The sequence below is a fragment of the Tarenaya hassleriana genome, unplaced genomic scaffold (assembly GCF_000463585.1).
Source record: "Tarenaya hassleriana unplaced genomic scaffold, ASM46358v1 Cleome9, whole genome shotgun sequence".
Taxonomy (NCBI): Eukaryota; Viridiplantae; Streptophyta; class Magnoliopsida; order Brassicales; family Cleomaceae; genus Tarenaya; species Tarenaya hassleriana.
This window is the reverse complement of record NW_010971389.1, coordinates 782,622-809,199: the sequence shown is the minus strand read 5'-3', so window position 1 is coordinate 809,199 and position 26,578 is coordinate 782,622. Positions and strand designations below refer to the sequence as shown.

The following is a 26,578-nucleotide window of genomic DNA, read 5'->3' as shown; positions in this document are numbered from 1 at the left end:
ACCAAGAATGTAATACCCAATTGATATATATTTTATACAAACGAAAGAATCAAATCCAACCATTTTGGATTTAAATCCGCACCGAAACGTACAATGGAGAAAGACTATTTAGACCCAAGTGAAAATAAGATAGGCTTAATTGAAATACAGAAGGCCCATTATGTGGAACCGAATTATCTCCTCATTAAGCCCATTGGGCCCATTTTCTACCTTGCATCTCTTTCCCCCCCCCCCGTAGAATGATGTTTATTTCCTTCCGATTATATAACATAAAATAATATCAAATCAATTAAAATGAAAATAACCTTATTTGAATGAAATCTGATCTAAAATTAATTAATTAGATTTGAATTTATTTTAATAAAATAAACAAATTTGAATGAAATCAAATATATAAAAATAATTGAACAAACTGAACAAAAAGCTATTTTTTAGAAAAAGAATTTATATTAATAAAAATTAACTAAAACTAACATAAAAAAAAAGGGATATAGTTTTTTCAAATTGATTTTTTTAGAAAATAACGATTCCATCCAAGAACCGATTCATGGACACCTATTTTAGTGTCATCGTGAATACGTAAATTGGTCGTTTCCATTGAAGTTACAATAAATTCTGATTAATTTTTTTAATACGAAGTGAGTGTTCAATCATTCCATTTTTTTTTTATTGTATACTATTTTTTCTTTCAATTTTAATTTTAATTTTAAGTCCTAATTATTTTATTTTATTTTGTAAATCGGCAATCTATTTTCATAGGAAGGAAGAAGACAGCTGGATTATACACTGGTGCTTATGATAACAAGGGGGTCATTATCATGCGCCAGCTTGCATTTTTTGCTATATAACATCTCCATTATTCAATACGTATCCTTATCCCCAAGTTGTAATTTAGATATGCTCCAATCAAGATTTTATCCATATTTAGTTTTTGAATTCACGTCTAAAGTTAATAGTCTATCTCCTATTTCTATTTTCTCTTAGGATTTGAATTCAGATTTCAATTTTATCAAAACTGGATATTCGAATCAGGATTTGATTTTACTAATCTATGATAAGATATTCATATAATTAAACAGATATAAAAATAATTAAAACATCACTCATCTTTTATCTGATATTATAATTAAAAGTTTTAACTTCAAAGCAAAAAAAACGTCTTTACATATTTTTAATATCTGAATATTTAGATCGAAAATAAAATTTTAATAAAAAAAAAGAAAAGTTCAGATTTTAAAACACATATATATATATATATATATCTAAATATGTGTTTAAATACCATCCGAAACTAGAATATCCAAACTTGTCAAATAAAAAACGAATTCCAAGACATTGAACCCAAACATCAGGCTTCATCTTAAATACGAATTTACCTAATTAAATTCAACAATTAAAAAAATAAAAATATAAGTTTAAGAGATAAAAAAAGTACTAAAAATAAATGCCGCATGGGAATTATGCAGTTTTTGTTTATTGCAATTTTATTCACACAAAATCGATGACCAAAGTTGGCAGAGAAAATAAAAGGACAACCTCATTGACAAAGTCCTTTCTTCGGAGAACAGCTATTAGAACCATCTCTTCACCTGTCTGATTTGGACACCTCAACTAACCAAAACCCTAAACCCTAAATTCTCTGTTTGCTCAACAAAAACCCTAAATCCCAAACACAAAATTCTTGTCTGCTCAAACCATAGAAGAGTTAGCATGCCAAAAAAAAAAATACAAACACATCACATAAGAATAGCAAATAAACATCAAAAGAGGACCAATGAATTCCAAAACTATTGAGCTCAAAGATGAGGACAGAGTTCACAGCTTTGAGAGGAATGGAGATGGTGTCTCTTCAAACAATCGGGAATACAGAGATAACACACAGATATCAGGTGAAGACGAGTCATCTACATATATAGGAGTTGACAAAAAAAGAGAGTGAAACAGAGCAAGTGAAATGAATGAATCAGTAAGGGTTTTGGTAGTAGTACCCTGTTGGTTGAGCTCCCATTCCATAGACCGGTGGCATTCCGTAAGGCATGGCCGGTGGGACTGGACCAGTGCTGATCTTGGCCAGACTAGCCTGGCCTCTCATCCCGTCGTGCTGGTATTGATGCCATAGCTGTTGCTCCTGAACCAACAAGTTCTGCTTCTTCTCCATTTCCGCCATTTGCACGTACGAAGGAGGTGGGACGGTGAGAGAAGCTGCAAATGGATCTTCGTTTACTTTCTGGACAGTTCCATCGGGAGCAGGGAGGGCCAGAACTTGACTGTTGGTTTTACCCGGTAAGGGCAAGGCCACGCTGCTGGCACTGCCACCGGTCAGTTGTGTGGTGCTCGTATGTTGCCTAACCATTCCTTGATCATACATTCCATTTAGCAACAATGGGTCAAAGCCACCGCCCAATGCAGCTTTCTGTTTCTCCAGGTTACTAGCGGTTTCAACCAGGGCTAACTCCCAATCCGCCTTCCCGGGCTCAGCTGCAGGATTCTGCCAAGCCGAGGTCACACCATTATCTCCATTAGAATTGAAACCTTCCCATTTACCATTACTCCCCGGGGGACCCGCAAACAGAGCCAGCGCAAACTTGTTACCTTGGTCATCAGCAGAAACGTCGTCATCCCTCAAGTTAACTAAATCATCAGTCACTTGTGGTTTTTGAGGTACAGGTTCTGGTTCAGGCGGTGGAGTGTGGCTCTCTGGAGGAGGAAGAGCCTTGATCTCGTTCATATCAGGCACTGGCTCCTCCTCTTGAGGAACTGGAGGAGGAGCTTCTATTTCCTTCCTCTCCGGACTTTTGGGCCTCTTAGCTCTATCTCTCACAAACTCTTCCAGTGTCTCCAACAACTTGCTCGTGATTCTCTGGACTTCTGGGTACTCAGATGATCTCGCCACACCGGTGTCCTTGCACCAATAATAAAATGATATGAGCTCATCGATTTGTTTCGCTGCACTGGCATAAGCATCGAAAGCCTTGACACAGTCCATGTACTCCATATCGAAAAACTTGTCAAGCAATACAGCCAAGACCTCACAGATATCAGCGTATAGCTTAAAACTCTCCCTCACAACAGGGTACAGAGCGATCAAGATCATTCTGCTGTTCTTCGCTAAACCGGTAGGTCGACATGACAGGAATCGATCAAGCAGCCTTTGCAAGTGACCCATCTTTCCAAAAATCCTCTCGGGCGTCATTTCCCTCAGAGGTGTAGCCGATGTTTTCTTCTCATCTCTCCCTCCGCCCATCTCACTCATATCTCCATAAGACCGAGTCCTCCTAGGCACACCATGACTGCTACCACCATAGCCATTATCACCCCTGAAGTCACCGGACTCATAGTCATAAGACCTAGGAGGCGGCGACCTGAAATCGTCCCTAGCCTGACCATCCCCATTACTATGACGGCTACTACTACCGCCATTGTTCACAGGCCCTCCACTCTTCCTCTCGAAAAGAACCAATTCAAGCCTCTGATCCAAGTAACTAGCATAAGTCCTAACAAAAGCCGAGTGATCCCAGGAACTCGAATGCGCCTCATCCCGGAAATCAGACAAGTTAAGCATCCTCGTACCTCGTCTGGTGGTGTAGAGAATCTCCTCCTGGAACTGAGGGTCTCCTTCGTTGAGGAGGCGGTGAACGAGCATGAGGGCCTTGAGGGCGACGAACCAGTCGCGGGTCTTCCCCAATCGGCGGGAGACGGCGGTGACGCAGGCGTGGACGTAGCCGCGTGACATGGAGGTGAGGTGGAGGATCTCGCGGATGTACTTTTCGCTCGCCGGGTCGTCGTCGTGGCTCGTCGCCTTCACGATGGCGACCTCCAGATCCGGAGCCATGTTGCTCGCCACTTTGGCGATCCCGATGCTCGTCTGGTCCTTAACCGCTCCGATCGCTTTCCGTATGCTCGGCGCCATCTTCGACAAACCACTCTTTCACCGATCAAAAGAATAACAACAAATAGTTTGAGAAAATTCGAGTTTTTACTGAAAACCCAGACGGAGCAAACGAAGTTTCGCAGGAGATTCGAGTTCAATCAAATCAATAACGTTCCAAAGCGGAAACAAATTCGAAATCACCCGATTTTTTCATTTCCGGGTGCTAATTTTAGAAATTACCGTTGGGAAAATCTGCGAGAATTGCTTCGCTAGATCTACGGGAAAAGAGACCACGAAAACGGCGTCAGATCGGGAGAACTCTTACTCTCAAGAGACAGATCGGTCGAGTTAATCTCTCTACCGCGAGAACGGCGGAGACAGGATCTGAGATCGACGAAGAGGAAGAAGGAGAAGATCTCAAACCGACACGTTGACAGTGAAGATTCGCCGAACGAATACAAGGAAGGTAGCTCAAGGAGTGAGAGAGGGAAAAAGGAACGGTGGATTTAAGAGGAGAGTTGGAGCCAGGTGGTGACGTGGACATATATGAACCGTTGATCTCACAAAGGATAGTGTCGGGAGCCCTCTGCTTGTCGGATGGTCATCGGTGGATGTATTTATGTCCCTTATTTTATTTAATTTTTCGTTTCGAGTAAAAATAAATTCTGACCCCTTTTCCTTTAATATTTTTTATATGATAAATCCAGCATTTTGTTTTTTATGTTTGTTACGACCGACCAATGATGTAGGGATGAATACATATTTTAAAATTAGTACTATTCTATGAATATTTATGTCATGATATTTTGCATCATACATACAAAAATATAGACAAAAAAAAAAGTCACCCTCCTAGTGTTTGGCTGTCTTCGGGTAGAGACCTTTCACCAAACCTTTCACCTCTCGAACGCCCCGGCTCGATGACGTGGACGCAGCCATTGCTAAGTCCTACAGCGATCTGGTTCGGTCCTGACGGATGGCCGGCCACAACCACGGGGTAAACTTCGAACCTGTCTCGTCAATATCATCGATCAGAACCCATTGGCAACCATGGACCGTATAGAGTGCAACTATTTAAAATTTTGAATCCTAGTATCCGTCGAAGCGCGCGGCCATGGGTATTCGTCCTCCCGACATTTGGAAGTATAAGGTCGGACAGTAACAGATCCAAAAAAATTTATAATCGGAACAATAGTTTTGCTATAGAGACATTTACTATGTCGTATTTCACAATTTTATTTAAAATTTTATAAAATCCATCCCATTGATTTACAAGTGGGTCCGGAAACCCGAGCCACGGGTTCGAGTTCGAGTTTCGTTGGTCAATTGACTGTACCTGTGGAATAACCAAAGCCAATGGGAGAGGAGAAGAGAAGAAAACTGTACCTGGAGTTGCTGGGAGGAGAATAAACAGTAGGGTTAACCCGAGTTATCGTCTGCAGGGTCTTAGAGTCGACAACTTTTATGCATCCGCTTCTGAATCCAACGTAGATGACGTCTCCATCAGATGAATACATAGCCGTACATATCGGAGTATCAGATTTTTTCGGCACCCACTGCGAAAAGATTCAGATTCCTTTCGAGTTAATAAGATTACCCTCGGGATACCGGTTGGACAAAATTATCGAAAGAGTTTTGGCATCTACCTGAACAAGGCAATCAAGAAATGGAGCTTCATATATACCGATCCACCTCTCGAGCACAACAAGGATGTGGATCTGATAAGGGTCAAACTGGATAACAATGGCGGAATCATGGAGATGATGATGCTGACTGCAAAGACCACTTAAGAAGTCACTTCTTAGCTTTGTCCAATCTTTTCTGCTCCATACACAGAGCTGCATAAGCAAAGATTATCCTGTGTATTAATATGAATCCCGAGAGCCAAATATACATGTCTACAGGCTAATGCTTTGTACCTGACCATCAGCCCCAGATGAGATCAGGACATTAAAACAGAGCGAAAATGCTAAGCAAGTTATCCTCTGTTCATGGCCTTCAAGCTTGGCTTTCACCTTTTTTGCATTGCAACACAAAAACAGGGTAAAGATCCCTTTTTTCACGAACCAAGGGCCATGGCCATGAGAATAAAGGAGCCACCTTTTGTGATGATAAACAATGGATCAAGATCGAACCATCATCTAGCCCGATAGCGAGAATATCTTCAGGAATGAATATGAAATACGTAGCTGCAGGTGGAGGGCTCCCGAAAATAGATACCCTCTGCAGTTTTTCGGAGCAAACAGTGTCAGCATATAGCAGGATCTCGAGATCTTGTAAACACTAATATGCTTGTTACCTCAAAACTCTTTAGATCAAAGACTGAAATTCTTCCTCCCGAAGCAGAGAAAAGATATGAACCCTTGATGGCAAAACAAGAAACGGGGTTTTGAACAGAGGTGGGTATCTCGTTTTTCATAGTTTTTCTGCCTGGAGGTTGATATAGACATGGCTCTGGATGTCCATTTGCCTACAAAACGCAAACCAATTTGAAGAAGAAGGCAAAGTATAGAAATATAAAGAAGTTGGTATCTCATTTTGTCCGTCGAAACTCATGAGGGCAGTGCAGAAACCGAGAATAGAAATGACATTAACATCTGGGGGCTAACCTTGCAGGATTCACTTTGGCTACTCCACCATGTCCAGAGTCGATGGGAGCCATCTTCTGCCAGAGCCAGTATATAATCTCCAGAAGGTGAGTAGGTCAAACGTGTAATCTAGCATATGATCAACAAAATTGATCAAAGCTCAGCAGTCACAGGTATGGGAGAAAAAATTTAATGAAATTAACATTCTTTAATCATTCTAAACAGAAATTAAAATGCAGAATAAAAGTCCAGAAATGAGAAGAATATGCCAAATTAGACAACAATTCATACCCTTTTTCCAGAGCAACAATCAGGGAGAAGCAGTGACTTGCATTGAGATGGATCATTGATTTCCTTGAGTTCATGGTCAACACCCTCGTTACCTGGCCCCATCTCGTTGAATGTGTTGTTCACCGGGGATGGTGGTTCGCAAAGGTATGACACTACAGGAACATTTTCCAGAGAGATAGTGTTGTTGCACTCACGAGTGAACACTTTGATACAGGGAACCCACCAATCCATACTGCAGGAGAAGAAGAAAGTCGATATCAGAAGAACAAACTACACATCTGAATTGCGCTCGGCGGTATAAAAGCATTACTTCCTTGGCTGGCTTACATCTGCTTCATCAGAGTTAAAAGTCTTGATTTATCCATCCTAGGGAATCTGAGTTTATCTCTTAATGCTGGATTTTTCTTCGCAAGCAAGGCAACAGAGGTACGTAGTTGTGCACTTAGCACCATGGTATCGAGATATTCAGATGGTTCATTATCCTCCCTGCAGTAGGAAATTGCATCAGAGAGAATCGAAATTGGCTGAAAACACGACGTTAGAAATATATATATATATATATATATATATATATATGTATATATATATGTATGTGTGTGTGTGTGTGTGTCATAACTAGTACATGTCATATATGCTTCTGATAATCCTAAAGTAATTAGGTTTAATTAGCTTTTTTTAATGGTTGAGTTATGAGTGGGCTTAGAGCCTATCTATAGGCATTCCCATTATTCAATAAAGGCATAGGAGAATTGATCAAAGAAAAACTTAGAAGTCGAAGTTCCCTTAGAACGTCTCAAATATGCTGGTCTCGGGGCAAAAACCCTTTTATTTCTTATTTTCACGATAGAATCTCATCTTTGTACCTGGAAACCAAATTCTGACACCAACTGATAGAACCCTAGATGGGATACTAATGAGCAAAATAGCTGCCCACTTATAACTCATAACCATAAAAAAAAACCTAATTATTTTAGGAGTCTATCAGTTTCCTTTCACTTCAACAAGAGAACAATGATATCAGATGTTCGGGTTCTCAAAGTGAAATGAGCACATATATGTACATAGACGGCTATATATATTATTTAATGAGTAGGAAATCCAATATATTGAATCTTAACCAACCTTTTTTTGGATTCTAGGTATTTTAGCTTCTGAATTTCAAGAAACATTGCCTTGGAGTGCTTATTCTGATCTGGGTCTGTAAAGGCCATTAGGTACTCTTCAGCCTTGCCCAGTTGACCGAGAATCATTAACTCCACAAGATAATTCATATTGAAGAAGACTTTAGTTTCTTCCTCTAATCTTCAAGAAAGGATGTTTAAATCAGTAAAAAAGGAAGATGAATCCGAAATCATAAAATATCCACAAAGATGCTTACTTGTGCAATGCATTCTTGAATTTCTCTTCATAGAGGAACTGAAGGATCAAGCAGATAAGATCCTCCTAAAAGAAACTCACAGATCAGTAACAAGGACAGGGCTAATGAATGCAGAAGATACATAATAACGACCTCAAGGAACCAACTCAGAAATATGTTCAAAGTACTTCCAACTCAGGAACTAAGATAACATAGAAATACACATCTTACCTTCAGATTTCTTTTTCCTCCATTACGATTGGGACAGAGGAGGAAGATAAGCGACAGCAGTGCAGATTTATTTAAGTAGGGAAGGACAAGTTTATTACGTAAACAAGGATTGCTGTGTGCTAAAATCTTCATATCACCACACAATTTGTTTCTAGTAGACGCTTTGTCCATGCAGCAAGGTTGCTCTTTCACTCTACAAGACAGCCACCGCCAAAAGTTTTGAGATATCAGAATACAGGCAAAATAACGTATTACCGGATAATCTATCTGGATTCTTAAGCCTTGCCTTATGTCCTCTAAGGCAATCATCTCAACCAAATCGTCGAAACCATCGTCAGGGAAAACAGGAATTCTTCTCAAATCCTTCCAGAGAATGTTCACAGATTCCGAACCATCGCTTCTACAAAGGAGAACACAAAAAACAGCAAAGAAATATATATATATATATATATATATATATATATACATATATATATATATATTAACAAAGAATGCTTAGTTTTGTTAAAAAGGAAATTATTCAGATAAAAAGCAACTTATAGTTCTGTTAATGGCACAAGAAACCGACTACTCTTCAAAATGTTGAGAAGAGGACCAAGATATACACAAACCATTATTAGTTCTTCTTGCTTCAACAAAAAGATCTGAATGTAAATTGTGAGAAGAGTATAACTTCCTGGCCTTAACCCCGGACCATAAAAGATGATTCAGACACAAAAAGAAGGGCAGTGTGCGAATTGTGAGAAAGGAATTCTGTGCTTACCTGTCTGATGCCTCATAATATTTCCATTTGTACAACTCGTAGAACATCTTTCTTGAGTGCGTATTTTCATTTGGACTAGTGAATGCTGAAAGGTACTTTTCTGCCTCTTCCCAGTTTCCACTGCTGATAACTTCAGAAAAGTAGTGGAAATTGAAGAAAATCCTGGACTCCTGCTCCAGTCTTCATCGAAACAGAGCATGCAAATTAGGTAGAACCATGAGGCTTGAATCAAACAGAGAACCGAGTCCAGATGCCTATAAATAACTTTCCTCTTTGCTTTTAAAATCTTCACAACACACCGATTGAAAAAAAAAATCTTCACAATGGACCAAAGTCTAAGTTGAATATTTGATTTTAAACCAAACTGTCAAAGTGTCAGAAAGGAAAAATGGATACAAAGAAATATTGTATGCCCAGTAGCTAGATCTTTATGCACGATGATAACTTAAGCTCTCCTATTTCTTCTTTTGTTCCCTTCTGATAAAACAAAAAGTTTCCATTTTTTAATCTGCAAGGCTTGAATTGTTTTATCGCATAGAAGTTATTCTATCACTCAGGGGTGAAACAGTGCCAGAAATGTTAATATCTATCGATACAAAGACATGGAAATGGGACATGCAAGAGGAAAATTAAGGAATTTAGCCACTCATTAGATATCTTCAAAATGTGAGGTCTAGTGGGAATTCAGAATCATGTGCCAGAAATGTTAATATCAATCGATACAAAGATATGGAAATGGGACATGCAAGAGCAAAATCAAGGAATTTAGCCACTCATTAGATATCTTCAAAATGTGAGGTCTAGTGGGAATTCAGAATCATTGAATGTCAATGCACTCACAAATTTCAACTCTATATGCAGATTCCGTAATGCCCACTCTCCTGAATTTCTTATCACATTGGCCCTCATTCTGACTTCAACAAACAAGTAATTTATATTAGGCATAATGCTGTAACCTATAAAAGCAGCCTATCGGCTCCTTAATGCTTGTTCACTCGCATCTCTATAGAACTAGGTTCTTACTAGTGATTAGCTCTTTCATTTGCTGTAGAAGCCATTAGGTCTACCATTAGATCACCACACGGCTTTAAGATATCAGAAAGAGCCATACATATCAGAAATCTATATGAAAACATACAAAGCAACACTACACAGCTTTAAGATATCAGAGAGAGCCATACACATCAGACAGTTATATGAACACAGACAGAGCAATACCGCAACAGAAGGAACAGGTGAAAGTGCATTATATGTCGTCTAATTCACATGATGTTTTATTTCTGGAACAAGAAAAAATCATTGCGTTAGAGCTAAACGAAAATCAGCTATGGATTGTCTCGATGATCATAGAGACAAATATCTTCTGAGCTTATTTCAACAGAATAAGTAAACAAAAACCCAGTTTGCAGTAGAATCGTAATCCACCATTCAAATAGGGAAACAAAAGATTCATAAACCCTACACAGAAAAATTGCAGAAACGGACAAAGAGCAAGCGGAGATCAAGAGAAGAAGAATGGGTTTAAAAAAAAAAAAGAGAAGAAGAATGGCTAATTCCAACGTACAAGTGCAAGCTCTCCTTGTAGCCCTCTTCGTGAAGAAACTGGAAGACAAGGATTATGAGATTCTGGTGATTCCTCTCGTCCAAGATCATCGTTGAACCGCAGGTGCCAAACAAACACACAAAAAAGAAATTCTAAGGTTTTCCTCAACCTTAAACTCAAGAAATCTAGGGTTTTCGCAAATCCCTCGCAGTAGCTATACGAGCCGATTCTCTCGGAAAGAAAACCCACGAGAAAGGTCCGGGAAAATCGAAATGGGGAGATAGCCAGAACGAGAACCGAGAGACTCCAGTTTTAGGGTTCTTCAATCAGTCCCGTGCATGAATTAGTTTGAAAACAGGTACTGGTTCAGTCCACAAGGAAAGAGAGTGAGAAGAGGAGTAGGATAAGTCCAGCAACTTATCATTTTGTTGGATAAGCATCTGTGCCTATACCGATACGGCGATAGCACCTTATTTCCTTTGTAATTAACGGGATTAGATGGCTAAAACTATTTCTATAATATCTTTCTCTAAATATGACTATGTGATTAAAATAATAATATAGGTATACGTTGGTCACATTAATAATAATAATAATAACGTTAAATTTATAATAATCACACTAAATCACTATGGTCATATCTTACATATCAAAGTAATCAATTGATGGAATCATTATAAATTTAATGTTATGATCAATATGACCACTATAAGATCATAATAAATTATAGATAGTTTGATAAATAAATTATAGATGGTGTATTCTGCTTGTTAACGGGGTTTGAATTATCGAACGTCTTAGGAATTGGTTGGATAAAGTGAGACGATTATTTCTATTTGCATAATTTTATATTTTTATTATTGTATTCCTATATTATCGATGTGATGATGTATAACGTCTTTTATATATTACGATCGATTAAACGTAAAAATATTTTATTATATATATATATATATATATAATATAAGTCATTTATGTGTGGAATACTGATTCAAGACAAATGAAAGAGAATTCTATACGAGACTATTTTAGCGTAATTTTTATATACATTATGAATCATTGGAAATTAAAAACATACCCTATATAAAGGGACTATTAATATATATATATATATACTAGTTTTTAAAAAACTTAATTTAATTGAAAATATCATTATAAATCATTTTTATTATCTAAAACAGATTCTAATTGAATTGTAAACGAAAATAAAATATTAATAATTTTTTATTATATAAGAAAATAAATAAATAAAAAATTAGTAAAAAATAAATTATATTATTTCTTATCATAAAAAGAAAGTATATGATTAAAAGTAATAAATATTGAAATTAACTTCGTTTCGATAAAATTTTAGATTACTCTTCTATATTAATTTATTTTTGAAAAAATATGTATTGATTAAAAATTATTTATATTTTTGTCAAATATTTTTATTTTCTTCTAATATTTTCAAAATGTTAAAACTAATACAATATAAAATACTTATAATAATTTAACGAAATTTAATATGTTTTATTTTTAAATTTATAACAGATTTTGTATTCATAACTTTAATCATTATTAATTTTAAAAAATAATTTAAAAAATAGGGTCCAAAAATATTGGAAACCATGTGCCTTGATGACTTTACCTATGTATCCTATAATATTACTATGAGATATAAAAGGTATTTTAAAATATTATCATAATAAATCAAAGGGTTCTCAACATAATTTTGCAAGTACTTTTCAAATCCGTCTATCAAAAAACAAAATTGATATCATTCAATCGACAATCTACTATTTAGTTTGTAATATGAAATCCAACTAATTGTATTGAGAATTTCAAATTCAATTAACGGTTTCTCATTAATATTTGACGTATCAAGTTTCTTGTTTAGATCGAGATTTTATAAAAATATTCTAATTGATTATGAAAAGATACATGAAAAATATTTTATTGTAATACTAGATTTGATTTTGTTTTTGTTTTTTCGTATATACCAACCACCAAAAAACATTTGATATTTATATTAAATTTTTATAAGTGAAATTGAAATTAGAAAAGAAAAAAATCAAATAAATAGTGAGTGATTGAATGATTTATATTTTTCATTTTCATAGAAATTCAAATAGTATTATGTCAAGATGATAATAAAATTAATAAAATATTGTTCTTTTTGGATTTTTAAAATTTGTCCAATAACTTATTTAATCATTTGGGGAATAATCAGAAAATAAAAATATATGTGAAATCAGTATAACGATACTTCTTTTCTTTATATATATATATATATATATTGTAAATTGGCCTTTTTTATAAAACTTAAAAGTCATTCTTAATTATCTTTTGGGTTTAACTTTATAGAATTAATGGTGTTTTGTACATTTGTTTAATCGATCTTTTATATTTCTTTTTGAAAAAAATCTATTTTTTAGGGAATATTGCAAAAAATATATCAACTTTTTAAATTTGGTAAATAAATACATTAACTTCTAATTTTAAAAATACACAAATTTTTAATTTTTTTTTGCTTAAACCAACAAGCACACTAAATTCAATTGATTTTTTTGTGTGTAGTTGTATATGAAAATTTTCAAAATTTGTATATTTTTATACAAACTTATATAGGTTTATACGAAAAATTTTAAAATCTATATATTTTTATACAAAATTATAAATTCATATTTTTATTTTCTAAATTTAAAAAATTCATGTTTTTTTCTATCTCCCTATTTTTTTTATGCTCAAAATACTTTGTTTTTATAAATTTTGATTATGTTGTGAAAAACGAAGAAATATAGAAGACCCGAGAATCAGATCGTTAACTAGAAACCGAAATCGATCGTTTGAGAGACCCGGGAACAAGATTTCAATAATTTTGTTCTCTTGGAATTGTGTACAAATGAAGGAGGGAAATGAGCTATTTATAGAAAATCCGAAGTTACTGTTCACGTATACGTATTTATGAACAGTAACCGTATGGCGGCTAAACAGTAACCGTATGGCGGCGTGAACAGTACCCGGCTGCGTGAACAGTGTCCGGCTGCGTGAACAGTATCCGGCTGCGTGAACAGTACCGTAGCTTCACTATTCATTTATAACACTCCCCCTTGGAGCTACGGTTAATCAAAATGTATTTGCGTGTCTTATACTGCCTCGTTAAAAACCTTATCAGTAAAACCCCTTGGGATAAAACCTGATAAGGGAAAAAGAGTGCAGTTCCACGCTCCCCCTGTATATCGGATCAAAGGTCTCGTAGATGACGCATTCCAATGTTATGTACATGTTTCTTGAACATTGTTGTCGGTAGAGCTTTTGTGAATAGGTCTGCTGCATTATCACATGATCGTATGTATCTGACTTCAATCTCCTTATTCTTTTCCAGCTCTTGGGTGTATGCAAAGAACTTCGGAGGAATATGTTTTGTCCTATCGCTTTTAATATATCCTCCCTTAGTTTGTGCAACGCATGCAGCGTTATCTTCAAATAATATTATTGGAGCTTTATTGGTTGATAATCCACTAGCTGTCTGGATATGTTGAGTCAAAGATCTAAGCCAGACACATTCCCGACTTGCTTCATGTAGCGCGATAACTTCTGCGTGATTAGATGACGTAGCAACCAATGTTTGCTTTTGAGAACGCCAAGCTAATGCAGTTCCATTGATTGTGAAGATATAACCTGTTTGTGATCTTCCCTTATGTGGATCAGATAAATATCCTGCATCTGCAAAACCAACAATTTCTTGTTTTGTACTTTTAGGGAAAAATAATCCCAAATCGATCGATCCTTGAAGATAACGGAAAATGTGCTTAATCCCATTCCAATGCCTTCGTGTAGGATCTGAACTATATCTTGCTAACAGATTAGTAGCAAATGCTACATCAGGTCGAGTACAGTTGGCAAGATACATAAGAGCCCCTATTGCACTTAAATATGGTACTTCAGGACCAAGTGTCTCTTCACCATCTTCACGGGGGCGAAATGGATCTGTTTCAACATTCAATGATCTATTAATCATTGGAGTACTCAGGGGATTTGCCTTATCCATATTGAACCGCTTTAGTACCCTTTTTGTATAATTAGATTGATGTAGAAAAATTCCCGTATTCAAATGCTCTATTTGTAATCCAAGACAAAACTTGGTTTGTCCGAGATCTTTCATCTCAAATTCTCCTTTTAAATAGGTGGATGCATCCTGAATTTCACGGGGAGTTCCAATGATATTTAAATCATCAACATAGACAGCAATAATCACAAATCCAGACATCGTCCTTTTTATAAACACACATGGTGAAATAGGATTATTTGTATATCCATTTTTCACTAAATGTTCACTCAGACGTTTATACCACATACGTCCTGATTGTTTTAGCCCGTACAATGATCGTTGTAACTTGACAGCGCATAATTCTCGTGGTTTTGATTTCAATATTTCGGGCATTTTAAATCCTTCAGGGATTTTCATATAAATGTTTGTGTCAAGTGACCCATATAAATAAGCAGTAACAACATCCATGAGACGCATTTCTAAGTTCTTTGAAACTGCAAGGTTAATTAGGTATCGAAATGTAATCGCATCCATAACAGGAGAATAAGTTTCTTCATAATCAACTCCTGGTCTCTGTGAGAAACCTTGTGCGACAAGGCGAGCTTTATATCTAGCAATTTCATTGTGCTCATTTCTTTTGCGTACAAATACCCATTTACATCCAACAGGAGTAACCTCTTTCGGTTTAATAATGACGTGTCCGAATACATTTCGCTTATTCAACGAATCCAATTCAGTCTGTATTGCGTCTCTCCATTTAATCCAATCTTGTCTCTTTTGACATTCTGAAATGGATCTTGGTTCTGGATCCTCATTTTCATCAATTTCCTTTGATACATTATAAGAGAATATATCATCAATCTCTTTGATTTCTTTTCGACTCCATAATGTACCATTACTGATATAATTAATTGAGATCTCATGATTTTCATTGTCTGTATTTATACCATCATCATAAGGTACTTCATTTCTTTGATTTGGAACGCGTTCCTCCGAATCGAGCATTTCATTTTTCTTGGGCCCTTTGCTCTTTCGGGGATTTTTATCCTTAGAACCAATAGGTCGTCCACGCTTCAGGCGTGCTTTGGAATCGTTTATTACATTTTCTTTCATTTGTTCTTTCGGAATTTCGATTCGAGCTGGGACATTCGCAGCATCTATATATGATCTTGTTACCTTAGTTGTATCTGCAAAAGCATCTGGTAACTGATTTGCAATGTTTTGTAAATGTATGATCCTTTGAACTTCCAGTTCTCGTTGTTTTGCCGGGGGATCAAGATGTGACAATGATTGTGTACACCAATTAAGATCATTTTTAGTTCCCGACATTCTATCATTTTCTCCCCCTAATGGTGGGAATTCATTCTCATTAAATTGACAATCAGCAAAACGAGCCGTAAAAATATCTCCAGTTTTTGGCTCAAGGTATCGTATAATGGATGGGGAGTCATACCCAACATATATTCCAAGCCTTCTTTGTGGTCCCATTTTTGTACGCTGTGGTGGGGAAATCGGTACATATACTGCGCATCCGAATATTCTGAGATGCGATATATTAGGTTCTTGACCAAATGCTAATTGCAATGGAGAATACTTGTGGTATGCACTTGGTCTAATACGAATCAATGTTGCAGCATGCAAAATGGCATGACCCCACACAGAAATGGGAAGTTTCGTTTTCATTATCAATGGTCTAGCAATAAGCTGGAGTCGTTTGATTAATGACTCTGCCAATCCATTCTGTGTATGAACGTGTGCAACTGGGTGTTCAACATCAATACCCATTGCTACACAGTAATCATTAAATGCTTGTGATGTAAATTCTCCAGCATTATCAAGCCTCACTTTCTTGATTGAGTATTCCGAGAACTGAGCCCTTAATTTAATTATTTGGGCTAAAAATCGGGCAAACGCCAGATTACGTGATGATAAAAGACATACATGCGACCATCTGCTTGAAGCATCAATTAATACCATAAAATATCGAAATGGTCCGCATGGTGGATGAATAGGTCCACAAATATCACCATGAATCCTTTCTAGAAATGATGGTAATTCATGCCCGATTTTAGCTTGTGATGGTCTGATTATTAATTTTCCTCTAGAACATGCATCACAAGAAAACTCATCTGATTGAAAAATCTTCTGGTTTTTCAATGGGTGACCATGAGAGTTTTCGATAATCTTTCTCATCATAATGGCACCAGGATGACCCAATCGATCATGCCAAACTTTGAACATATCGGTAAACTTCTGGTTTACTGTGGCATATGATTCAATCACATTGATATTAGTATAATATAATCCCGAAGATAGAGTGGGTAATTTTTCTAACACATATTTTTGTCCCATATTGATTGAGGTGATACACAAATATTCAATATCACCTTTATTTGTGGTTTCAATATGATATCCATTCAGTCGGATATCTTTAAAACTTAATAGATTTCTTTGGGACTTGGAGGAAAATAGTGCATCTTTTATAGCAAATTTTGTTCCTCCTGGCATTATGAAATCGGCTCTTCCGGAGCCTTCAATTATTTTTGCATTTCCAGATATAGTAATGACATTTCCTTTGTTTATTTTCAGACTAGAAAAATATTTCTTGTCTGTCAGTATTGTATGTGTTGTAGCACTATCTGCTAAACATATATCTCCTCCTCGATTTGCAGATTTAGCCATACTCATTATCTATTGAAGAACAAAATAACATAGTAAACATTAGAAAATATATTATAACATTATGACTAACAGAAATGATGACACAGATACATAACTATTTTACAAAATGTAGACGCATTATTTATGCATATATGGATTATTACGAGGTTGATTACATATATAAACGATACAACTATATATATGGCTTTTTATTCATAATCAACGCCATCTTCAGGATGCGCAAAACCATCAGCGAGGTCCATGTGTGTAAAATCTTTAGCACCACCAGCATCATCATCCGAATTGTTTATGACATGATTTGTCTCGACACCTTTCCCTTTCGCTTCTTTAATCGATTTTTGGTAAAGGTCCACCAAGTGTTTAGCCGTGCGACAAGTACGTGACCAATGTCCTGTCATTCCACACCGGTGACATGTGCTTTCTTTCATCCGTTTGTTTGGATGATCATGTGTTCCCCCTCTATTATTGTTATGGTTTTGGAATGAGATTCCTCGACCACCTCCTCTATTCCAACTTCGGCTAACACCACGACCTCGTCCTCGGCCTCGACCTCGACCTCGGCCTCTACCTCGAAAATAACCACGTCCACCCGGCTGCGTGAACAGTGCCCGGCTGCGTGAACAGTACCGTAGCTTCACTATTCATTTATAACAGATTATGTATTGTCTCTGTCTCTACATTTTTAGTAGTTTTGTTTATTTTCGTCATGCCCAAGTCGGCCCAGTTAGGCCCAATTGAAGTGGATGGGCCTTAATTCTTAACAAGTGGAGTCTTACGTGTCTTCTACGATCAGTGTCATTGACGGATTCTCTTCTCGTCAGTCCTCCCCTGCCGTGCGGTGGCGCAAAATCTCGCCGGAGACTTTGAGAGAGAGGGGCAGTGGAGACAGAAATCGCCGGAGCTAGGAGTAGTCGGAGCATGCCTCTGTCGACGACGAATTCGATGAAGCATCCGATTCTTCCGGTGTCAGATCCTCCGCCGGCCGGAGAAATCGAGAGAGACGGTAAAGGCGTCAGCGACAGGCTTTTCAAAGGATCCGCCATGACCAAACGCGGAGCTTATGCCGCCGTTTCATACATGGCTTGCGCTGGTACGTGATCTCTTCAACTGATTCTTTCTTGTTTCGTTTACATCGTTAGCGGAACAGTTTGCGATTAATTCAGTTTACATTTCATAAAAGAAAATGTGTTCCCACAATACCGAGGATTCTGCGTATGGAGGATTCTTTCGAGTATTATGTTGTTTTTGGATTAGTGACGATGAATCGAACTCCTTCCTTGTGGTTCACTTTGCTGCTTTGAATTCTGCTATTGTACAGTTCTGAATTGCTATTGTTGTAGCTGCTCCTCTCTTCTCGAGTTTGGTTTTCAATTTCTGGATTTTGAAAATACATCACGTAATTATAATGTTCTTAACAAATTTTCGATTCAGATTGAATTTTCAAGAATGGAATATGGCATAGAATTTTACTGTGTTGGTGTTGACATTAGTCTTCTCTTAACTTGCAGTTCTACTCGTGCTTTTCAATAAAGCCGCTCTCTCTTCCTACAAGTTCCCATGTGTAAATGTTATCACATTGTTCCAGGTTTATACAACACCCCACTTACACCCGCTCTTGGCCTTTCAGATTTCTTGTTTCATGAATTTCTCAAGTTACTTTTTTTTTCACTCTAATCCCCATGCCTATTGAAGTTTGCACGCAAGAAGTTATTCTGGTAAAGCTATCTAAAGGGTTTGATACTTCTGTTCCAACAGATGGTTTCGTCGTGCTTGTTTCTATATGGGTTAAGATGCAGGAAGATCATCTCCTTTGCAGCTGCTGACTCTTTTTCCGCTTCTGATAGTACTGCACCGACTTTTGTGCCGCTGAAAACAGTGTTTCACACCCTTCCCCTGTCGATAACCTATCTTCTCTACATGGTAACCATTTTACTTGAACAAAGCCTGCCAATATCGTTTTTCTGTTTTGATCCTACGAAACAAAACAACCGTGAATTTATTCCATGTGTCTTTGTTTCTTCTGAAAGCTAGCCTCTATGGCGTCTATCAGGGGGGTAAATGTTCCCATGTATACAACTCTTAGGCGCACTACAGTGGTGTTTACTATGGTGATTGAGTACATGCTTACAGGACAGAGATATTCGCAGTCCATCATCGGAAGGTAAGTCCACATTTTTCTTAGAATTAGCTCCCTATGGTAATGAAAATGATAGTGGTTTATCTTATGAGTTAAAATGATTTCCAGCAGATGGTATCTCTTTGATAACCCGCCACATAAGAAGAGATGACTTTTGTGTTTTGAGGAATACTAGGCAGGATTCAGGAGAGTGTAGTGTTACTTTGCCGGCAGAGATTTATGTATTAACTTTATTCAGCTGATGGTACACTTAAGTAGACGATTGCTTGAATCCTCCTTACAGATGTGCACGTTATACCCTCTGAAAGAAAAAAATCATTACCCTAATTTTGTTAAGCAAAAACTGAAGCTTTCTAAGACTGGTGTCAGCGTTGGTGTGATCGTGGTTGGCGCATTTTTCGCCGGAGCTAGGGACTTGTCATTTGACTTTTATGGATATGCTGTCGTTTTCTTGGCAAACATAACAACGGCAGTGTATCTAGCAACCATTAGCCGGACTGGTACTCTTCTCACGATTTTTCCTCGTTGTTTTCCTCATGCAAAGATTGAAAATCTATCTTACACACATCTCTAATGTATCTTTCCAGGAAAAAAGAGTGGCTTGAATAGTTTCGGGCTGATGTGGTGCAACGGTAATCTAACCAAACTTTTAGTTTAGCTAAACTACCAGGAGGAGGAGTGATATATGAAATTTTCGGTGATTAGGAATAATATGCGGACCAATATTGCTTGTATGGACATTTATCTCGGGTGACTTGGAGAAGACGCTGGAGTTTCCTTATATAATGAACCCGGGTTTCCTGGTAGGTTTTTGCTTTACCCTCGGAACCATTCTTTGTCGATCTCTCTTGTGGGGGTTGTGGCTAATATCGATCTCTCTTTTTTCTTTTGTCGGATTGATTCAGGTGGTGTTGATGTGTTCGTGCATACTGGCTTTCTTCTTAAACTACAGCATTTTTCTGAACACAACTCTAAACTCGGCTCTCACTCAGACGATTTGCGGCAACCTCAAGGTCGGGACTTCACCCTCTCTCGATCGATAGAGAACACTAGAACAGCCGCACGCAGTTTTCCACTTGTGATTTGGCTGAGTAATTACTCACCAAACCTAGGATTGTTGTTGGCTGTTGCAGGATCTGTTCACCATCACACTTGGGTGGATGCTCTTCGGGGGACTTCCATTCGACATAGTAAGCCTTTTCTCTGAAAAAAAGAAGAAAATGCCCCCCCCCCCCCTGTTTTTGTCCGGAGATTCTGACGTGGAGAATGAATGTATGTGCAGCTGAATGTGAGTGGGCAGCTTCTTGGGTTCATAGGATCTGCTTTATATGCCTACTTCAAGATAATGGGAAGGTGAATTTCGTGGCGTGGTGGGATGAGAGACTTCTGATGAAGCCTTTATATATAGAGAGTACGACTATTTATTCTTTCACGAACCTCCCGGACCGGAGGAGAGGTAGCCCTTTTGTTTTTGTAAAATTTTCAACGGCTTTCTCATCATCGAGAGGGCTGCAAATGTTGAAATTATGCCATTAATTTAGGATTTAATTGGACTCAGCATAATAATGTTATTATAAATATATTTATATGGGAAATAATCTCTCCTTCGCAAGTAAATAATGACTAAAAAATTACACACCCAGTGGGACTCGAACCCACAATCGCTTGATTAGAAGTCAAGCGCCTTATCCATTAGGCCATGGGTGCTTGTTGTGTATGTAGAGCTTCTTTAATACTAAAAATATTATAATCCAACTAAATTCGAATGTTTATAATTTTTTTATAAGCAAAATAACCGAACTCAAATATAACCGTATCGAACGCGAATCAAAATCTAAAATGGTCATCCCTACTTATTTCGATGTAATTTAAGTTCATTCATTCATAGATCGACTGTTAATTTCAATGTAATTTAGATTATACCTTTATAAATATATTTTATGAAAAGATAAAATTAATTATTTTAAAAAATAATTATAGTAAAAGAATGAATGAAATAAACATAAAAAAAAATTATAATCTTATTTGACTATTTTCAAAGGGAAAGAAAATAAAACCATCATAAACCATTTCTTTTTAATACATCCATCCATATGTCCATTTTCATGAATTAAGATTGACCTTTCCTAACTTTATCTTCTTTCTCTTGTAAATGCTTGTTCATAGTGAAAAATTTGTTTTTACGGGTAGTTAAAAATTGTTATGAAGAAAAATCTTAGACCAAAAGGATAAGATCAGATTAACGATTGAAGTTAAGATTTGTGTAACAACTTTAGAGAAAAAAATATAAGGACAAATCAACTTAACAAGATGAAATTAAGTCTGAAGAAATGTGGAGCATTTGGACGTGGTGCATAAAAGAAGAATGGTGGAGGTTAGAAAAATTACCGAGTTTAAGAGAAAAAATTGCAAAGAGTGCGACTTTTTATGAGGGTTTATGTAAACGATATATATATATGAATGAGAGTTATGTAGAGATTATCATAACGAATTCTGGATATGAAAATTTAGAGATTCACACGTTTTGGGTATTGAATCGAAAGAATTCATGTTTTAGATGTTAGTATTTAGGAAAAGCGTGGTGCGTTCATTACTAATTTAGATAAATAAATTGTAGTTGTGAAAATTTTATGAATAAATAGAATCAATTGAGAGATATTGGGATCTGTATGTATTTTTACAATAGTTACAAAAATTAGTTAACCGATTGTTTACGATAATTTTCTAACGTCTGATGAAAAGTAGTTACTTTTTTTTTAAAAAAAAAAATTGTCTCCATGATATAAAAAATATGTGTATTTTTTTTCTTCTCGAAAACATTGTATATTTGATTATCTATATAATAAAAATTACTATTATGATATTCTTACACAATATTCTTGCAAATCTACCAAATAAAAATAAAAACTATACCTGATTTTCAGTTGACTTTTTGGTATTTGGAATCTTTCAATTTTCTTCTAACAATACGATTAAAAAAAACATAGGGTTTTGTAAGATAAATTCATGAAGGCAGAAGGCATTATGGACCACAAATGAATGGGCTAATATAGGCCCAATAGTAATATGATCAATCATATTGGGCTTATTTGAGGCTCATTACGAGTCGATGGGCTTTCCATAAACTTTATGTGGGACCCACTTAAATCTACTGCTCAGCCAATCAAAAGAGGACCATTCCATTTATTGACCAAGGCTCATTTTCTTCATTTTCTCACCAAATATTAATCTTTATATTTTTGGGGAAAAAGTTTACATGTGAAAGATATTTTTATAATTATGTTTAATTTCAGTATATTTTTTTGTAATATTGTTTGGCGCCACCGGGAAAATTAAATTCTAATGGGAAAACAATAAAACTTTAAGAAAGCGAGTAAAAAAAAGATCTTCCCCTTTTTAAGGAGACAACAATGGCTAAAGTGATTTGGCCATATCGAATCCAGCTCTTTATTTAATCTATTTTATATATACATATATATCTAACATATAAAAAGAATATAATTTACAATATCATTATTAAACCAAATTCAAAATGAAATATATGTTTTTCCTTTTTGTTGCTTTTATTTTTTTCTTTTCGTTGTCAATATAATTTTTTGTTTTTAAAATATTTTAATTCCTACCTTTTTTTGATAAAGATATGAATTTATATATTTTTTAATTCCTACTATGAGTTTGAGGAATTTATTTATTTATTTATTTGTTTTAGATTTTTAGTGACCTGTAAGAAGGAATCCTTTACCAGGTAGGATTCAAATTGGAGAGAGAGAGAGAGTCAATTATTTGCATAAATATGAAAACCAATGGTCTTCACGATTGATCGGCTCGTTTTCCGGCGAGAAAATCTTCGTCGTTGACATCTCTCTCTCTCTCTTTCTAGCCGGCGCGTGCGTTCTTCGTATCGCCGTGTGGTGTGTTGAATCGGCGAGGACAGGCGGAGATGGCGATTCTGTACGCGCTCGTGGCGCGTGGGACGGTTGTGCTTGCGGAGTTCAGCTCGACGTCGACGAACGCCAGCTCGATCGCGAAGCAGATCCTCGAGAAGATACCCGGCAACAACGACAGCCACGTCTCCTACTCTCAGGATCGCTACGTCTTCCACGTGAAGCGCACCGATGGCCTCACCGTCCTCTGTATGGCCGACGAAGCAGCCGGAAGTGCGTGTGCCCTATCTTTCCCCTTTTGATTTATCCTATTCGTTCGATTTGTTCTCCTTTCTAAGATTTTTCGATCGCTGCTTGATTTTTGAACTTCGATCGATTTCTGTGATTTTTTTTTATGGTTTCGATTTGATGAGATTGAGGAATACGAAATTTACAATCGCGCTTTTGTTTTTCTTTTGGCCTTTTCTTTTTACATTGTTTCGCTTTTCCGATGGTTCAGAAAACGGATGATATCACGTTGGTTATTCGAGAATTCGACCGTAGATTTCAGGAATTGTTGAAATTCTTGTTTTCTGATGTATGCGATATGCGATGAGTTCGTTGTTCTTGGTAGATAAGGGCATATGATAAAAGCATGAGTCGTTTGGATTTGAGAACTTTCAATCATAGGATAGAATAATATGAGATGGGAAGAGTTCAACCTTTTCTGTGATACACGATCTAAACAACCTTGTGGGTTTGTTTGAATGTGATTTTCAGGGAGAATTCCATTTGCGTTTCTGGAGGATATTCACCAGAGATTTGTGAGGACTTATGGCAGAGCGGTTTTTTCAGCTCAAGCATACGCCATGAATGATGAATTCTCGAGGGTTCTGGGTCAGCAGATCGAGTATTATTCTAATGATCCAAATGCCGACAGGATCACTCGGATTAAGGGTGAAATGAGTCAGGTATGTTTCTCATCTTCAGACACCATGCCAACGAATTCTAGTTATGCGGCAACTATCACATTAATCATAGTGTTTCATCACAATTCTGTACCAACAATCTTCAAGCTTCTTTGCTGATGAGCAATGGGGCAAGTCCAGTTTTCTGGCATTACAAATTCGCGACTTACCGTGTGTATCGGAAAGGCTAAGAATCGATCGGAGTCGACAAGGAGGATGAATTTAAGCCTCTCGATCTTTTTTTTTCTTTTACCATTATCCACAGGTGCGGAATATAATGATAGAGAACATTGACAAAGTTCTTGATAGAGGGGAACGGCTGGAGTTGCTGGTCGACAAAACCGCCCACATGCAGGGAAATACCTTCCGCTTCAGAAAACAAGCACGCCGCTTCAGAAACACCGTGTGGTGGAGAAATTGCAAGCTCACGTATGGTTTTTTCTCTCTTCTGAACTTGCAAATTTCAAAACCCTAACTTGGACAATGCATGACATGAAGATTAAATCTTTTTTTTTTTGCTGGCAGGTTCCTATTGATACTACTGCTGTTGGTGGTCATATACATCGTTGTGGCCTTTGTCTGCCATGGACCGACTCTGCCATCCTGCATCAAGTAACAACAAATAATAACCTTTATTTCGACATTATGCTGCGCTTTTCCTTGTTCCTCAACTCGCCATTCCGTGTGATGTTATTCTTATTTATATTTTATATAGTCGCATGTGAAAGTTGATTGATTTTGCAAGCGTTGCCATTTGTGACTGAGATTTCTAGAACGGTTTGCTTTTATTATACACGTTTCATGCCAAGTTGCAAAGGTATCATCTTTTTTTCCCCCTTCTCTCGATCCGAGTCCATGGTTACATTCTCTTGGCTCATCCCTACTCCGAGTGTGATGCTACCTGAAAGGATTCAGGTCCCGAAATCCATCTGAAAGAATCGGATCACGCTCCCTAGATTAGATTTTCAAGTAGAGATTTGTTTTTTTTGTTTTACCAAGTGTGGGCGTCTCGGTTCCGGAATTTAGTTTCGAACCAGTACACATCAAGATTTTGAATGAAAATGATTTTTATTTTAAATTTTTGGTTTTGGGTTTTGAATTCTATATTGGCCTTAAATGGTTAGAGTTTTTGGAGTTTTTACAATCCAAAACCCAAAAAAATTATCATTCAAGTTTTGATAAAATTATTTTTTCTAAAAATTTAGAAGCCATTTTGGTGGAAAAAATCAATGAAAAACAAAAAATTATGGCCTTGAATGATTGGAGTTTTTGAAGTTTTTGTAATCCAAAAACTAAAAAAACTACCATTCAAGTTTTCACAAAATTATCTTTTCTAAAAATTTGAAAAATTATTTTAGTGAAAAAAATCAATGAAAAACCAATGTGCTGGATGAGGAGAGGCTTTCGCATTTTTTGAATTTTAAAAAACTGAAAAAATTAACAATCAAGTTTTTTAAAATTTAGTTTTTCTAAAAATCTGAAATCTACTTTATAAAAAAAATCAATTAAAAACTAAAAAGCACAATTTTTTAGATTTACAAATTTATGAAATCCAAAAGTCAAAAACCAAAAACCAAAAACTAAAGCCAAAAAACCAAAATAAAAACCACTGTCATTTTCAAGACTCAAAATCTACTTATTTTTAGTTTTTAAATATTATATAATCCAAAAACAAAAAATCAAAAACTAAAAACTAAAATAAAAAAACTAAATCCAAAAATCCAAAATAAAAGCTATCCCCGTTCAAAACTTGTAAACAAAAAAATATATAGTTTTTGATTTTTCATTGATTAATTCACCAAAATAGTTTTTTCAAATTTAAAAAAAAATATAAAAATTTAATTGTTAGTTTTTTTTTTGTTTTTAAAATTTAAAAACTCAACAAGCTCTAATCATTCAAGGCCCAAATAACATTAGTTTCTAATTTGGTATAGTTTTTGTAAATACGGTATAAATCGCTTCCAAATCGAATCTACCGAACTGAATCCGATAAGTATCGGACTAAAACTTGTTCCATGAAACTTTAGAGGCTTCCACACAATGTGTTGAGATTGTTTCATGAAACTTTTATTATGAGTCTTTGTTTACGCACATAATTACAAAATGTTGGCCTTTTTATTTTTATTTTATGTCTCATGCACAATATTTCCTAGTATTAAATGATGTTTTTCTTATCAAATTTGGTGTCTATGTTTATATATATATATATATATATATATATATATATATATATATATCTTTCTCTCTTTCT

The 26,578-nt window shown here is 36.2% G+C and overlaps 4 protein-coding genes and 1 non-coding gene across 7 annotated transcripts; 2 read left to right on the top strand and 3 right to left on the bottom strand.

Moving 5' to 3' along the window:
• Positions 1-1,754: 1,754 nt before the first annotated feature.
• LOC104803654 (putative clathrin assembly protein At2g25430) lies at positions 1,755-4,361 on the bottom strand. 2 transcript variants are annotated; one of them, XM_010527649.2, is made up of 2 exons: positions 4,197-4,361; positions 1,755-3,925 (listed from the first exon to the last, which is right to left on the bottom strand). In XM_010527649.2, the coding sequence occupies exon 2, from the start codon at positions 3,908-3,910 to the stop codon at positions 1,964-1,966; it is 1,947 nt and encodes a 648-aa protein (XP_010525951.1). In that variant the 5' UTR covers positions 3,911-3,925; positions 4,197-4,361; the 3' UTR covers positions 1,755-1,963. The 2 variants fall into 2 exon arrangements, with proteins under 2 accessions (XP_010525951.1, XP_010525952.1); XM_010527650.1 differs by having other exon boundaries at positions 4,112-4,330.
• Positions 4,362-4,631: 270 nt separating this feature from the next.
• LOC104803652 (topless-related protein 4) lies at positions 4,632-11,010 on the bottom strand. Of its 2 annotated transcripts, XM_010527648.1 has the most exons (16): positions 10,666-10,753; positions 10,320-10,381; positions 9,102-9,281; positions 8,625-8,738; positions 8,339-8,531; positions 8,129-8,193; positions 7,873-8,052; positions 7,078-7,236; positions 6,751-6,982; positions 6,481-6,588; positions 6,171-6,341; positions 5,972-6,094; positions 5,791-5,886; positions 5,518-5,709; positions 5,258-5,427; positions 4,632-4,881 (listed from the first exon to the last, which is right to left on the bottom strand). In XM_010527648.1, exons 2-16 carry the CDS (start codon positions 10,346-10,348, stop codon positions 4,716-4,718), a joined length of 2,178 nt encoding a protein of 725 aa, XP_010525950.1. In that variant the 5' UTR covers positions 10,349-10,381; positions 10,666-10,753; the 3' UTR covers positions 4,632-4,715. The 2 variants fall into 2 exon arrangements, with proteins under 2 accessions (XP_010525950.1, XP_010525949.1); XM_010527647.2 differs by lacking the exon at positions 10,320-10,381 and having other exon boundaries at positions 10,666-11,010.
• A 7,155-nt stretch (positions 11,011-18,165) lies between these two features.
• On the top strand, positions 18,166-21,053 carry LOC104803651 (UDP-N-acetylglucosamine/UDP-glucose/GDP-mannose transporter). The gene is made up of 10 exons (XM_010527646.1): positions 18,166-18,449; positions 18,868-18,944; positions 19,115-19,279; positions 19,387-19,520; positions 19,866-19,996; positions 20,084-20,128; positions 20,202-20,299; positions 20,402-20,509; positions 20,630-20,686; positions 20,779-21,053. Exons 1-10 carry the CDS (start codon positions 18,278-18,280, stop codon positions 20,851-20,853), a joined length of 1,062 nt encoding a protein of 353 aa, XP_010525948.1. The 5' UTR covers positions 18,166-18,277; the 3' UTR covers positions 20,854-21,053.
• A 77-nt stretch (positions 21,054-21,130) lies between these two features.
• Positions 21,131-21,203, bottom strand: TRNAR-UCU. Its single transcript has one exon. It is a non-coding gene; the product is annotated as a tRNA-Arg (tRNA).
• A 2,029-nt stretch (positions 21,204-23,232) lies between these two features.
• On the top strand, positions 23,233-25,135 carry LOC104803650 (vesicle-associated membrane protein 711). Its single transcript, XM_010527645.2, has 4 exons — positions 23,233-23,653; positions 24,140-24,330; positions 24,593-24,756; positions 24,853-25,135. The coding sequence occupies exons 1-4, from the start codon at positions 23,437-23,439 to the stop codon at positions 24,941-24,943; spliced, it is 663 nt and encodes a 220-aa protein (XP_010525947.1). The 5' UTR covers positions 23,233-23,436; the 3' UTR covers positions 24,944-25,135.
• Positions 25,136-26,578: the final 1,443 nt, after the last annotated feature.

Coding starts and splice junctions, on each gene's coding strand:
- LOC104803650 (XM_010527645.2), top strand. CDS start 23,437: ATGGCGATTCTGTACGCGCTCGTGGCGCGTGGGACGGTTGTGCTTGCG. Junction 24,331..24,592: donor TTAAGGGTGAAATGAGTCAG/GTATGTTTCTCA, acceptor CATTATCCACAG/GTGCGGAATATAATGATAGA. Junction 24,757..24,852: donor TGGAGAAATTGCAAGCTCAC/GTATGGTTTTTT, acceptor TTTTGCTGGCAG/GTTCCTATTGATACTACTGC.
- LOC104803651 (XM_010527646.1), top strand. CDS start 18,278: ATGCCTCTGTCGACGACGAATTCGATGAAGCATCCGATTCTTCCGGTG. Junction 20,510..20,629: donor CGATTTGCGGCAACCTCAAG/GTCGGGACTTCA, acceptor TGGCTGTTGCAG/GATCTGTTCACCATCACACT. Junction 20,687..20,778: donor GGGGACTTCCATTCGACATA/GTAAGCCTTTTC, acceptor ATGTATGTGCAG/CTGAATGTGAGTGGGCAGCT.
- LOC104803654 (XM_010527649.2), bottom strand. CDS start 3,910: ATGGCGCCGAGCATACGGAAAGCGATCGGAGCGGTTAAGGACCAGACG.
- LOC104803652 (XM_010527647.2), bottom strand. CDS start 10,754: ATGATCTTGGACGAGAGGAATCACCAGAATCTCATAATCCTTGTCTTC. Junction 8,532..8,624: donor ATTGCCTTAGAGGACATAAG/GCAAGGCTTAAG, acceptor GCTGTCTTGTAG/AGTGAAAGAGCAACCTTGCT. Junction 5,887..5,971: donor ATTGTTTATCATCACAAAAG/GTGGCTCCTTTA, acceptor AATGCAAAAAAG/GTGAAAGCCAAGCTTGAAGG.